General features: G+C 38.6%; 2 protein-coding genes across 2 annotated transcripts in view; both read left to right on the top strand.

The window, feature by feature from the left end:
• The window catches only part of mthfd1l (methylenetetrahydrofolate dehydrogenase (NADP+ dependent) 1 like), a 51,978-nt gene extending 50,388 nt beyond the window's left edge, over positions 1-1,590 (top strand). Inside the window, exons 27-28 of the mRNA XM_041806038.1 lie at positions 1,080-1,198; positions 1,452-1,590. Of these exons, the coding sequence (XP_041661972.1) occupies positions 1,080-1,169 (90 nt within the window). The 3' untranslated portion in view covers positions 1,170-1,198; positions 1,452-1,590. The remainder of the gene's footprint in view (positions 1-1,079; positions 1,199-1,451) is intronic.
• An 8,662-nt stretch (positions 1,591-10,252) lies between these two features.
• Positions 10,253-15,197, top strand: part of akap12b (A kinase (PRKA) anchor protein 12b) — a 73,562-nt gene continuing 68,617 nt past the window's right edge. The window contains exons 1-4 of the mRNA XM_041805062.1: positions 10,253-10,288; positions 10,803-10,869; positions 11,214-11,282; positions 14,006-14,402. Coding sequence (XP_041660996.1) covers positions 14,271-14,402 — 132 coding nt within the window. The 5' untranslated portion in view covers positions 10,253-10,288; positions 10,803-10,869; positions 11,214-11,282; positions 14,006-14,270. The remainder of the gene's footprint in view (positions 10,289-10,802; positions 10,870-11,213; positions 11,283-14,005; positions 14,403-15,197) is intronic.

Consider the following 15,197-nt stretch of genomic DNA (forward strand, 5'->3'; position numbering starts at 1 on the left):
CACAGTCACCAGATCCCAATCCAATAGATGACCTTTGAGATGTGGTGGGACGGGAGATTAGCATCATGGATGCGCAGCTGACAAATCTGCAGCAACTGCGTGATGCTATCAGGTCAATATGGACCAAAATCTCTGAGGAATGTTTCCAACACCTTGTTTACAGAATGCCATGAAGTACCATGGCAGTTTTAAAGGCAAAATGGGGTCCAACCCAGTACTAGCAAGGTGTACCTAATAAAGTGGCAGATGAATGTATACGTGAAAGTTTGAAGGGGGATCAAAAAGAAAATCCCTCAAGGTTTTTTTTAGATATCACATTCACAAGCAATTGATGAACTTGAGCTTTGATCAATAACCCCAGAAATTGAGTCATTTTATCAGAAAGTCAGAGTGGACCTTTGTGCAAAGTTTAAAGAAAATCCCTCAAAATGCTTTTGAGATATTGCATTTACAAACATGGAATGAGCATAAGGCCAAATGACCTTGACCTATAATCAATTTGCCCTAAAGTCTGTCTAAATCAGTAAGTTAGAGTGGTTATTTGTGCAAATTTGTACTAAAATCTGTGTCCTTGAGATGTTACATTGACACGCAAGGGATGAGACTCTATGGCTGTGACTTTTTACCTATGACCTCCCAAATCTAATCAGATTATCCTTTAATCAGAGTGGACATTTGTGCAGTATTTGAAGAAGATCCCTTAAACAGTTGATGAGATATCAGTTTCACAAGAATGGCTCAGATGGACACACAGGCAACCCAAAAAATAAACTTAATGGCTTTGGTTGTCGCCAGTGAGAAGACATTACAACATGAACACAAAAAAAAGACAAAAGAGGAAATAAACAAAAGAAATGATACAAAAAGGTCTTAAATCCATGATAAGAAATCATCAAAGGGCATGAAATTAAGTGTGTTATACTCCAAGTTCACAGAAATACAGTAGAACAGATGTACTTATCCGTGTGTGGGTCATTGTTCATTATAACCCAGTAGTCTGATATAATAGCAACATCAAACAGGAAGGTAGTGAAGCATGATTGCAGAAATCTCACTCTCTCTTTTGTTGTTTCTGTCAGATGAGCACCATGCCTGGTCTGCCTACCCGTCCCTGCTTCTACGACATTGACCTTGACCCGGTCACAGAGGAGATCACTGGGCTCTTCTGAGCATGCTCCAGTTAAGGACATAGAGACAGGTATTTTTTCATACACTCAGATATGAAATAAACCACTCCAGTCATCTGAAAGCGCTTTTATCCTGTCATTATAAATATTTTACAAGTGATCATTTTGTCAATTAGCTGTTATATGAGACTTTATTTCCTCCCTGGAGTTTTGAGTTTACAACCTCCTTCAGTCAGTGCCAAGGCTCCACTCTGCGAGGCCACTCTCTACTCTATCATACACACATTAAAATCATCATCCTGTTTTACTTTTCTTTGTTCCAAGGATCTTCAGCTCCATCCGGGCATTCTTAACTCCCACCAAATCACATTAACATGCTGTGGAAAGGAAAAGAGACATCAGTGAAGCCTGGTCTTTATGCTGTGTTTGCACATTTGTGTGATATGCCAAAGATGATCTCCTACAGCCATACCGTGTGTATCATATGTGCTGTATGTGTTTGCTTTTGACAACTCTGTACGATGTTTAACGTTTACAAAAACTCAAACCATGTTGCATTTTACTTAAATGTTAACTTTTCATTTCTAACTTGTTACTCAGATGTCTTAAAGTGGTGCTACACTTTATGTTCGGGTCTTAATCTTTTCTATTAGAAATAAGACAGCTTGTGTTTTTTACTCTATATGAACTGAATTTCTGTGTTACGCACAAAAGCCATTATGTTTATGCTGAATGATGCTCTACTGCCTGATCTCAACATGTTACAAAACAAGACTTTTGAGGCATTGTTTAAAGCTCCTGTGAAGAGCTGGTTACAAAATTAACTGAGGTTAATGGGTTTTTTTATAAGGTACAAGAGCAGATCAGCATAAAGACTATTTCTATCCAGTTATTTTTAATAACTGAAACTGCTGACAGACATTCATACATAGGATGCATCAGCAGCAGACGGAAAACACTTTGTCCGCAGAGGGCACCAGAATCAACATTAAGAAAAAGTTTCACACAGGAGCTTTAAGGGTCTATGTCCACAGTTACTGGGGATTATTTTTGTAGCTTTTTTGTGCTGGCATTACTTATTTTCAATACAAAACCAGTGTAGTCTAATGTAGACCAGTGTAGGCATTTTAAGTGCTCAGCGTCCTGTACTATCCTGTCATGTACTAATCAGCAGAACTTTGTTAAAAGTGGCATAAAGAAGTGGCAAAAATAGTCAAAAAGCTGCAAAAAAATGGTGTATAGGATGTGAAACTGGTTGAAAAGTGGTACAATTAAATAACTTTTACATGAGGTAACCGTTAGCCAGGATGCTAGCACCAATGCTTCTGATCCAACAGACATACATTGACTTCATCAATAAGTCCCACCTTGGGAGGGCCCATTCTCTGGGCGGCCCAGCCAATTCTGTGAGCAGGCCAGGCTCAATCTTCTGACTGTTAACACATTTGATATTTTAATGGTCTTGATAATAATCTTGAATTATGGGCTTTGCTACCTCTTCTATTTTCTTTAAAGGTTAATGCTTTGTTCTTTAAATGTTTACAACTTGTTGCTAAAATTTTCCATGCTTCAAAACTTTTTTTAAATATTAAATATTGTTGTAGTTTAATGAGCTATGGTACTGAAAAGTGCTAAAAAATTCAATTCTTATTTCATAAGACATGTGCTAAGGAGAGGAATTAACCTGTTGCTAGCCAATTCAAGCAAATATATAACATATTTGCAGGGTTTACATTGTTTCTAATAGTTGCCTGCATTTTTTGATCATAAAAACAATAAATTCCCCAATACTGAGTGCCTAAGACTTTTGTAGGTGGATTCATGGGATGTAACAGGTATAAATATAGTATGATTTTATAGTATTACATCAAAGTCTAAAATGTGTGTGTTGTGACAACCCTAGTTAGTGAGTGATCTCAAACACTTAAGTATTCAGAGTTTCACACACACGTGTCTCTACTCAGTGTCATCTGGCCATGTTATAATCTTGTTTTTATGATCACATAGAAACGTGACTAACATCCAGTGTCTGTGTGTCCTGACCCGTCACTTGATGAGATTATTTAATGACTGAAACACAATTGAATAACTGGCACTGTTGTTTATCCAAGCTCAATTAAGTTGAGTTTTGACAAACCATTTTCACACCAAATTTAATAAAAACAGGGTTGAACCAACACATAAGAAAATGTAAAATGTTGGTTCTCAAAGATCAAAAGTGAGTGCCTTTCAAATAAACCTTTTTATTTACTCTGAAAGTGTGTGTTTGTGTTTTTTCACACCCACTGGTGAACTTGTGGTTCAGCCCATCTGTTGTTTGCACATGCACCCTCTTCCTGTTGTCTTCTCTAAACAAACTTGAAAACCTGTTTTTCTTCCTCTTTCTCTTCTACTCCATATTCAAACTTTTTTTTTTTTTTTTAACCATTTTCTTCTGTTTCTATACCAAAAAGCCGATTTACTCCCACAGGGGTTGAGAGGAAGGAAGCATGCCTAACATCCAACTGTCTCTGGGGCCCCCAAGCAGCACCCCAGGGTGCAGCATCTGTCATTATGAGGTGTTTTGGGTTTGCAACATGGAGCCAACATACATGTGTGTGCCTGTCATAGCTAGCATTCCACACCTGCTAGGTCTGTTATTGTGTGTCTTGACCAGGTAGGATGCGGCTCTTTAAGTACAGTCAGGGCTGCAGGAATGCTCTCATTTATACAGTAGTGCTCCAACGGCATATTTACTGTGTGTGAGAGAGACAGAACACTCTTGTTTGGAGCTGATGACAGATTTGGAGACATGGTGATGAGGAGGGGGGGACTTCGTCATTGCTTTGTAATGTACTGGAAAAACCCTGAAGTGTCAAGTTAAAGACTTGTTTATGTTGGACTGTAGACCTGATGTGCTGAAGCCTCGAGTTGTTTGAGATCTTGTCTTTTAGCGCTCATTTTTAATGACTGCCTATTTCAGTACCAAGGACAGGTCCTGCTGTGTGTCGGTGTGTGACACAAGAGTTGCTGGAAAAAGAAACGAGGATCAGACTTCCAGAGGTCGGACTGACTGTGATCAATGCCTGTGTTCTTTCATATCTTGATAATTTGATAGTAAAGCTGTAATGCTGAACATTAGCTAAGTCAAAAGGGGAGAGCTTTCTGGAGCTCAGCTGCTAAAAGGGGGCCCATGAAGGCCAGTGATAACCTTTTCCATCCTAACTATAAGTAATGCAAAAATATATCCATATCATGTTACAGTACATTCTTTGTGATTTACTCCAAAAAAGTTCACTCTTATTTATTCTAGATTCAGTACACACAACCACAATCATGGGGAAGACTGTTGATATTTATACAATATCTGACGCCTGCCACAAGGAGGGTAAGCTACACAAGGTCTTTGCTGAAAGGGCAGGCTGCATGAAAGCATATTCAGGGAAAGTGTGCACAAGCAGCAGGGATGAGCTCAGCCTTCAGAGAATTGTCAAACAGCAGATAAAAGAACTTAGCAGAGCTACACAAGAAGTGGACTGAAGCTGGAGTCAGTGGATCAAGAGCCACCACACAGACATGTCCAGGAAATGGGCTACAAGGATGGTGTCCCTAGTGTCAAGTCACTCCTGAATAGGGCTGGGCAATTAATCGCAAATTAGATTAATTCGCAATATGGCCTACTGCAATTTTCAAATTGCAGAAATTGCAACATTTCTTTAACTTGAAATGTGTCAAAATACTAGTTTAATAAATCAATTTTATGCAGCAGCAGAAATTTTATGCACATCATGCAAACATTCGAGAGTCTTTTTTTTTTATAATGGTTTACAAAAATCCTCCTTTTTGTGTTTTATGTATGCTTTTCTTAATCAAAATGAGTGACATAAAAATGATAATGCCCTAAAATAGTCAGCTCATTCCATCTAAAAGTGATGAAGCCTAGCGTTACTTCACGAAAGTCATACCCCAGCTGCAATCAGCTGGTAGCCAGCCTCACCTCCTCCACCCCAGCCGCCTCCTTTATAGCTTAAAGCTTGTTGCACCCCCATATACAGATTCATGTTACTAAGGATTCATTGCTTCAGAAATAATTTCATTTTTTTCAATACACATGGTCTTATTTATGGAATTATTTATTGCCTGAATTTGTCAAAAAATACATAAGATTAATCCAAGAATAATCACATATTAAATCAATCAACATTTTTGAAAAAAAAGTTGCAATGAGATTAATTTTGCAAATCGTTTAACCCTACTCCTGAACCACAAACAGTGCCATCAGCGTCTTACCTGGGCTACGGAGAAAAAGAACTGGACCGTTGTTCAGTGGTCAACAGTCCATTTTCCAGGTTAAACTAAGTTTTGTAATTCTAAATCTGAAAACAAAAAAGGTATTAATTTTTCTCCCATGTAAAACACTTCAAACTGCTATGTGAAGGTGTCTGAAAGTAGCTGTATTAATTTATTTAACTGATTAACTGAAAATTGTTGCAGCATACTTGGAGAGTAAAGGTGCACCTGATGTGAAAAATATGTCCAAATATCAGGGTTTTCTTAAAATATTTCAGTTTTCTAACAGGGTTCTTGTGTCGTCTTGTTCCATCTGTTTTACATTACACTTCACATTTTACAAACAGTCTGGTAATGATTATGTAAAAACAGCTGTCCGTCTTGTTTTGGAGTAAAACCCCTCAGCTTGACTCGCTGCCTGTAACAAAGTATGAACGTGTCGGCCTCCTGCTGCGTCTGGGTGAGCCCTGGCTCCATGCCCACGCCAGACATCAACCCCTCAGGGCTGCATTCTTTAACTCAGCCCGTGTGAAAAACACCACACTTCCCACCATTTCACTGTTGCCTTTTTGTTTTTTTCAGAAATATGCAGTCGGTGTATCAACTGGAGGTCCTGTGGGAATGTTAAAGTTTTCACACAGATCACTTTTATCTCTCTGCATATTTTCAGGCTGTAGCTGATGTGGTGAGATATTTATTTATGCCACAGAGCTGAGAAAGGATGAGTATCCATCCTATTGTCAATGTGTTTGAATGTACACGTTAGCATGCTGTGTGCCTTTAATGTGCCCCTGAATTACAGTTTTATCGAGCGAAGGCCGTGACATACCCATTAAAGGCTTTCACTTTAATGAGAATGTCCTCCCCTATCTTCCTCCTCCTCTGTCCTCTCCTCCTCTTTTAGATGACATCAGCATTTCTGCTGATAGTCCTGCATGCTGAAGGTCACTTACAAACACATCCATCTACATAGACTGTAATGTAACTGTAATGAGGTTTTTCTCTGCTGTAAGGCAAGACACGTTTGATTTTTATTATTTAACATGTTGGACTGATTTTGTGCCACAGAGGTAATTATTTTTTTCTTTTTTTGCAAAAGATTCAAGATATCTGGAGATCAACGTACAAGCAGAGTGTACTCCGCAAAATTCACTCTTTTTAGAGTTTTTTACCAGCCACCAGTTGGAGTAAAAAACAGAGATGAAATTCTGCCATCACTCATGGACAGTCAAAGCTGCAGCTCGTTAGGTGTCCCAGCTTCAGCTAATCCTTGGCAATCAGGATCTCTACCTCATTTTGACCTTTCAGGCACCAGTGTACTACAGCTTCCAGACAGGTAACCTGGCTACTCTTCAACCTTTGAATCTAGTGATTTTCAGTGAGGTTATTTTTTTTATTTATTTTTTATTTTTTGGTCTTATCTAACTCCATTTTGTCCTTTTTTTACAGTGTCTCTGTCTCTCTCTGCCAGTGATTCTGCCAACCACCAGCCAGTTCATCATCATTTGCACTATTGTTGTCAAATAAACTACTTTAGGGGACATTTTATGCAAAAATCACTTTTTCAGGCTTTTCTATTAAAAGTAGCTATGTGCCCCTGGCCTGTCCACAATCCCCTCAAGTACCAGAACCCCCCCCCCAATCCATCTTTTAGACAATGTGTGCTAAAACATGCCACTTTCAGATTTTCCCCTCATGATGTCATGTAGGGAGTTAGCACTGCCCCCTGTTCGGTTGACCCTCCCCACTTGGAAGAAATCTGCCCTCCTCTTCTGATCCTCCTCTCAACTGGCAGCGGAGTCTGTCTGGTAGGACTTGGGCCAAGAATCAGAGGGTTGCTGATTCCAGTCCTGGTTGGACCATATCTGGTAGAGCCGGAGAGGCCCAGGTCTATTCCTGAGTTGAAGTGCCCTTGAGCAAGGCACTGAACAGCTAATGGTTGCTCTTCAACAAGAGCAAGGTCATGACTCTGACATCTCTCCATTAGTGCATGTCCATGGGGATCCATGTAATGCTACATGTGTGTAGCATGTTCAACAACAGAGTGTAAAAACTGTATTTCCCTTCAAGGAACAGTGACAGTAAGTTCTACCAGATGTATGAACAAGTTTATTTAAGAAAAACCATAAAAATGACTATATAACAAATACATTTTTTTAATATATTTTATAATTAATTAATTAGATGACTTAGGCATATAGTGATTATGGAGTGTAACAAGCACTCTGATTGGCTGAGGATATAGGCAATAAGGCACAGTGAATCAGCAGCATTAGTGTAGAAATAGAGCACTGTCTAATCCTGACATATAGGCAAAAAAATCCTCTTGTTGTTATGCCATTTGTTGGTGGAAAGGCAGCAGAATTCTTAAAAGAAATGTAGCTCTATATGAAGAGGAACCCAGACTCACCATCTGACAGCCAAACAGAGAAACATGATTCATCACTCAGAACAAGATTCCACAGCTCCACAGTCCAGTTCTGGTATGCATTACACCACTCCATCCTATACTTGGCATTAGATTTGGTGATATGAGGCCTGCAAGAAGCTGCTCAGCCATCATTTCATAAAGCTCTCGCTGCACAATTTTTGTGCTTACATTAATGCCAGTGAAAGTTCAGAACTCTCTCTAAGATCGTTTGTGACTTTTATGCATCGTGTCCCTTATGTCCCTATGATTTATGTGGTCTGCTTTGCAAGTGAGTTACTGTTGCTCCCAAATGCTTCCACTTTCTCATAATATCACTTACAGTTGACTGTGGATTATCCATTTGTGGCAAACCTATGTCTGAAAACACATAAATCTATTCAGAATCATTGGTCTTTGTGGAGTTGAAATGGGAAACATTATTAAAGCCTGTGCCTAACCTGGTATTTCAACCTTCAGTCATGGAAGCACACAGCTGGATGCACGCCAGTGATGAGTGGGGCAGGGTTAGATGGACCTTATTACTATATAAAGAAACACTAAATTGATTTTTTTAGAGATTACTTTTGGGGCGTTTTGCCCTTATTCAGACAGGACAGCTGAAAAGAGACAGAAAGCTTAGGGAGAAAGAATAGGGTAAGACATGCACCAAACAGAGCTGAGGCCAGGCTAGACTTAGAGGTCATACTTAAAAGTATGAAGTATGTTTTTATTTTTAGTTTGTAAAGATATATTTAACAAAAAAAAAAAAACGTGATAGCTTGATTTTTTCTTACTAAATATATGTTTGTTTGTTTTTTACTGAATCCTTTCTGGAATTAGAAAACTGCGTCCATTAACAGAACAGTCAAAGTGCACATCATCAGCATAAATAAGTATGTTGTCTATATAATAAAGCAATAACTTGCCATTTGTTGCCATATATTTTTGAAGAAGTCTGAGTGTTGTATATGCTTACCCTTATGCCATGATTATTATTTTTTAAACATTATTTTGGGGCTTTTTGCCTTTATTGGATAAGACAACTAAAGAAAGAGTGAAAACAGAGGGAGAGAGAGTAGGAGACAACATGCACCAGTATCAGAAAACTGGTCCTGCAACCAATGCATTGAGGACCATTGCCTCTGTATGTGGGTGCCTGCACTTCTAACTGAACTAAACTGGCACCCTTATGCCATGATTCGTTAGATAACCTGGTATGCTAACTCAGACTTCTGAAAACTAAGGGTCTTGTTCAACAAAACAGAACAGTCTCAGGTGTGGGATGTGTTTAAAGAGTGCTGGCGACTTTCAGGTAAATACTTCATCTAGCACCTTTTGACCTTTTATGAAAAAATCATGGTCAGTTATGATGGTCTCACTTTAAACCATATCAGGAGACTTGTGATGGGAATTTCACCTCTTTTAAGCTGTTTCTCAGCTCAGCCAGCTCTTCTGGTTCCCAGACAGTTCTTCCTTTGGTACTATTTTGGCTTTATTAAATCAGCCAAATTTAGCAGGGTTTTGACTTACTGTATGATTAAAATGGCTGGCTTATTCGTAAACAACTCGTCACTACAGGGGACTGAACTGTCCTGAAATTCAGCCACTATGCCTAAAGATAAAAAGATTAAAACCACATGCAGCATAGCTTCTTGTTTACTGTATATGTTGGCTCTGAGCACTACAACATAAAATTAGAAGGACTGGAACAAATATTAGATTAAAGAGATAACTCTGATAAATGATAGCTGGACAGTTCTTCATATTGCTTACGTACATTGAGATATAAAGACATTCATACACAACCACATTCTTGTGTGGGGCTATTTTTACCTCAGGATGATCAGCTGAATTAAATTAGATCCAAATGTGTTAGAGAGTTTGATTAAAATACTGTGGTCAGAATAGAATCTTAATATAGATTTAGTTGTTTTGCGGTTAAAGGCTTACAGATAACCAGCCTAACAGTAATCTGATTGTGAAATCATATGATTACAGGCCTATTTCTGTGGTTTGCAAGGGGGGAACTTTTGGATTGAATACAGATCCTAAACTTTGTTATAAAACAAAATACCCATGTCTGTTAACATAAAGTAGACTACCGATAAATGGTGGCGTTTCTCTGTCAGTATATGCTAAGCTGCATGTGGAGTAGCTACAGGAGTCAAGTGGGCTGCTGAATTAGCCTACAAATTAAACTTTGACAACAGTGGCTGCCAATTTAGCGTTTAGCGTCGACTCTGATAAAATAGCACCACTTTGGTGGGAAAACTGGGGGGAAAGTCTTGATAATGGGGCATTTTTGCTAAGAAAAAAAAAAAAAAAATTAATCGAGGTAGTCAAACCCTGTCGCCTACATTACCCATGAGGCACCGCCTCCGCCGAACGTTCTCTGGGATATACCGGTTTGAAAGGTTGGCTAGCTAATGTCGCTGCAGCCGTTAGCCTCAAACAGACATAAGCGGCAAGCAACAGACTTTTGGTAAGCTATTTTTTCCTGTTGTTTTAATTTCACGGCGAAATAATTTTTTTTATTTAAAAAGAATTGTTTTTAGAAACCATGTAATGTTTTTTCCACATCGTTTTAAGATTGTTAGAAGCCTAACTGTTGAGCTTGGCTGGGATAGGCCTATGTTTTCTTTTATTTAGAAGACCAGGATATGATTATTTAAGACATTTATAGCCCTACAGCAACAAATTTGGCAGTGTTTTTGCTTTTAAGTTGAGTGTTGGGAGAGTTAAGTCTAAATTAATCACCTCTAAGAGCAGAGGGGTTCAAGTCAAATCCAAGTCATTTCAGAAGGTCAGCACCTGCTAAATACACTACCGCTCAAAGGTTTGGGATCACTTGTAATTTTTCATGGCTTCCATGGAAAAACTCATTAAATTAGTCTGAATAGGAAATACAGCAAATGAACTGGACATGCTGACATTGTCAGAGATTTAAATAAGTAATGTTTTTAATGAAAAATGTTCTTTAAACTTTGCCTTCACAGAAAAAACACCTTTTGCTGCAGTTACAGCCGTGCAGACCTCAGGCATTCTAGCTGTCCGTTTTTCAAGGTAATATGATGAGATTTCATCCCATGCTTCCTGGAGCATCTCCCACAAGATGGATTGGCTTTATGGAGTCTTCTGTCCTGAGCTGCTCCCACAGCAGCTCAATAGGGTTCAGATCTGAAGGCTGTGCTGGCCACTCCATTAGACTCAGCTTTATGGCCGACTGCTTATTCTTTAATTATTTTGTAGAAATTTTTGAGGTGTGATTTGGTCATCCTCCTGGGTCATCCTGTTGTAGGATGAAATTGGCCCCAATCAAGTGCTTTCCACAGGGTATGGCATGACATTGCAAAGTCTTGTGATAGCTTGTGTCCAGTCTTTTTTTTTTCTCCCTTATTCGTTTTTAGCTGTTCAACATGATTAACTTGGATTAGCATCCATGCCAGGAGATTGATGCAGAGGATCGACAGTTGCAGGTAACTGTTTGTGAACTGCATGAAAATGTTTTTATTTGGAAACAAAGAAATTTGCCATTGAGCCCAAACTTTTGAGTGAAAGTGTATTTAAGCTAATTGTTATTTAGGCAGTAAGTCTCCAGTGTCAAAGATGCCAAGTGACTCATGTATCATTTATGCCCGTTAAAGCTGTCCTTTAGGTTAAATTTACACAACCAGAGGCCTAATTAATTTATAGTTCATTCAAAAAGCATGAACTTTTTAAGATGTTATTTTATAGCCTGACGCTACAGTCAATTAAATGATTTTTTCTCTGCGTATCAAGTGTACATCTTTATATAAAAATGTTAAAAATAATCTCTTCACTCAAACAGGATGTCATAAAATGTCTCTATCTTCTCTCTAGTGAAGTTACTGCTGTGTCCTCTCTGAACATACTCTGACAGGTCATAAACAGAGTTTTACCTTTCATCTGTTTGTGTTTCTCTCTTCAAAGTGTTTGTGTTTTGTGTTGTTTTAGCTGCAGGGACCCTCACTCAGGACCTGTGTGAACTTGGCTTTGAGTGCTCGGGCTGTAATTTGTGCGTTTTTAAATTCCACACAAAATGGCACATAGCTCAACCTGCAATTAACATTCAAACCTCGACATCATCTCCTCATGAGGCAGGCAGAAATGCCTTACACTTACGCACAAGATGCCAAGGATATGTGTCAGCTAACAGGGAAAATCTGTATCCTTCATGCATGTGTTTGTGCATTTGAGTAAGTCTGAGGTCGAGATTCAAAACTGGACTGTATTTTTTAAACATACATTTACTTACTGATTTAAAATTGTCACCCTCACTGTTGATTGGACAAAATGAAAAAAAAAAACAAATCAACAAACTTAAAGGGTTCATGTATTGCATATTAAAAGTACTGTTGATTTTATTCTTAATTCAGAAATTAAATTTAGCTGCATCAAAAAGCCAAAAGCATAAATCTGGGAGACATTCTGTCATATTTCATAGCAAAAAGGCCCTTTTTCCTGACTTTGACTGGCTTTTACTGATTTGACTTGAAACATGTACAACTTCATCCAAGTTTATTTGAATGTAAAGCAGATGTTGCATGCTGGGAGGGAAGATAGTTGCATCCTCTCCTTTTCTTGGTGTAGGATCCCTTTACCACCTGGCTGTTCTTCCTGGGGTCCAACATATTGTCATGCATACACACACCATACGACATAACCTAACAAACAAAAGAAACAAAAAAGCCCAAGCACATTCAGAAGGGAGCGGGGCCGTCCATAACGAGGGAGCTTTCTGGAACTAAGCCATGTTGGGGGCCCATGTGGGTCAGAAAAATCATACGCCATTGTAAAGTTAAGCTGTGATATCAGTATTTTATTTTCCATCTAAATGATAGCCATTCTTAGCAAAGCAACAATGATTCACTTATTTATGTTGTAGTACGGTATAGCCTTTTTCAAAGTGTACACTTCTTTTCTTAAATCAGGATTACATTTTTTTGGTAATGTTAATGTGGATGTGAAAAAATGGAGGTAAAAATGAGTGAAAATGGGCAAAAATTGGTTAAAAGTATCAAAAAGGGGTTAAAAGGGGCTGACTTGGGCAATAAAGTTGTGAAAGGGGTTAAAAGTGATAAATATCAATAAAGATGTGATGAAAATAGGTTGGAAAAAATGGGTTATAGGTGGAAAAAAGTGGCAAATTTGGTTTAAAGAGGTAAACGAGGGCAAAAAAAGTGGTGAAAAGCTGTTAAAAAAAAAAGGCAAATAATGACAGAAAACATGGTGAAAATGGGTTAAAAGTGGTGAAAAGGGGATTTAAAAAAGTGTCAAATGGGTTGTAAGAAGCCACAGATGGGTTAAAGAGGCAGAAATGGGTGACAAGTGTCAAAAAATGTAAAATTGGCCAGAAATTTGGTGAAAAGGGGTTGAAAATTAGCATGAATAAATATTTTCAACATAAGAACCCAAAAAATTTGACCCACTTTTCAGCTTCAAATTGAGATGCAAACACCAATTCATATCCTCAATAAATTTCTGAGTTTTTTCAGGGTCCAGCAGATTCTGTGGGCATGCCTGGAAGGGAAATAAATGCCCATGCATTTAACATGCATATTAAAAAGCATATACTCAGAATCATAAATCTATAAACATTCATGTTATTTTATGATTTTTACATAGAAATAATATGTTATGAATGATACACACAGTATAGAAACATACACATGCCTACACAGGTGCACAAGTATCTCAAAAACGAATAAAAACTTGTCTGAATGACCTTTTAGTGTTATCACGAACTCCACTAGATTTATTTATTATATTACTTATTCTTCTCTAACTGAATAAGTAACCAATTAAAGATGATTAAATACTCAACTGGTGAATAAATGTGGTAAATACAGTTGTTTGCAAATGATGGAAAATGAAGTCCATATGTCAAGAGTAGTTTTCTGTGTATTTATCTTTTAATGTTAAACTTTTATGGTTTTGCTCTATTTGATGTTTTATATTAGCCTCCATGTTCGTCTGACTTTAACTCTAAGTTTAATATTCTTATTTATTCCAGCGATTTACGCCTAACATGCACAATATCATCCTTGGTGTGGTGTGCAAGCTTTAACTCAGTTTATCAATCCCCTAAAATTGATGCAATTTCCGCTCAGGAAGAGCTATCATTTATTTGATGTATTAACCGCGCTCCTTTTCTCTCACCTCTCCTCATCTTCATCAGCACCGTCTCTTTCTGATGCTGCAAGGCGTGCCCCATGTGATACTGACGAGAGGAGGAGGTGGGGGTGTCCTAAAAGAGTTTGCTGGTCCTCTCACTTCATCACTCCAGATCCAGGCTACCCCGGGGCGGAGCTGCACTGTACAGAGCTCGTCATTTTGGACGCTGTTGGGAGTCTCGCTTGCAGTAGTCGTCTTACCTTGACGCGGAGGGTTGTGATAATTTTTTTTTTTGGGAAGCAGAGGTCGTGTCTTTAAGATTGTTCGCTATGGGAGCAGCAGAGAGTTCAGTGCAGCGGGAAGGGAAGAGCCAGGAGGATGCCTCAGCTTCAGCCTCCGCCGGGGAGCTGAGCCCGGAGGTGAACGTGCTCCAGGAGGCGAGCAGCGTCATCGACAGCAAGGTAAGCCTAGAAATACGCTCTCTGTTCCCGCTCTATGCCCCCCCCCCCCCCCCATTATTAATATGTTTATTTCCCCTTCTGTCTTTAAACCTGCTCTTCACAAAGTCTACCTGTGTGTTTACAAACATACCTGTCATCACCCCTCCCTTCCCCTCACCCCTCCCTCTGAATATTCAGCGTCTCACTCTGTGCATCAGTTACGTGCTGCAGCGCACGCGCTCCACGTGCGTTTGACGCTGTTTTTTTGCTGAGTAATGAGTCGAGTTGTCTGCAGTCCCGCAGTAATAAAACGTCAGTAGCCAAGCTTGGTCCAGATTTACACCCCGACCAACAGGCAACCTGGACTCAGGGTCCAGCACAGCAGCGTACTCTTTATTCCCCCACAGTCTGCGCTGATCCTTTTATTTTAACCACATGAGAGCAATTAGATATTATTTGATTAAATTAGAAAACTGGAATATCATGTTGACTTCATATTGCATTCCAATTATCATCAACCTTTTAAGTCCCAAAAAGATCAAAGAATGGCATTCATTTTCCTTTTTCCTTTCCTTTGTTCTGTTATCAAGTCTTTTTTGACATTTAACAATTCTCTCTTAATTATAACTTATTTATTTTTGAAAAAAAAGATGAAACTATAAAATATCATGCAAAAAGTGTAGAAAATACAGCATAAAGTGGAGTAACTTAAATGGCATAAGAAGTATTTAATCATGTTTTTTACTGTATAAAATACAAAGTTGAAGTTATCAAGTATACCCTAATACAGATCAACTTCATCAATGTTTCATCACT

This window comes from Cheilinus undulatus, linkage group 14 (assembly GCF_018320785.1).
Source record: "Cheilinus undulatus linkage group 14, ASM1832078v1, whole genome shotgun sequence".
Classification (NCBI taxonomy): Eukaryota; Metazoa; Chordata; class Actinopteri; order Labriformes; family Labridae; genus Cheilinus; species Cheilinus undulatus.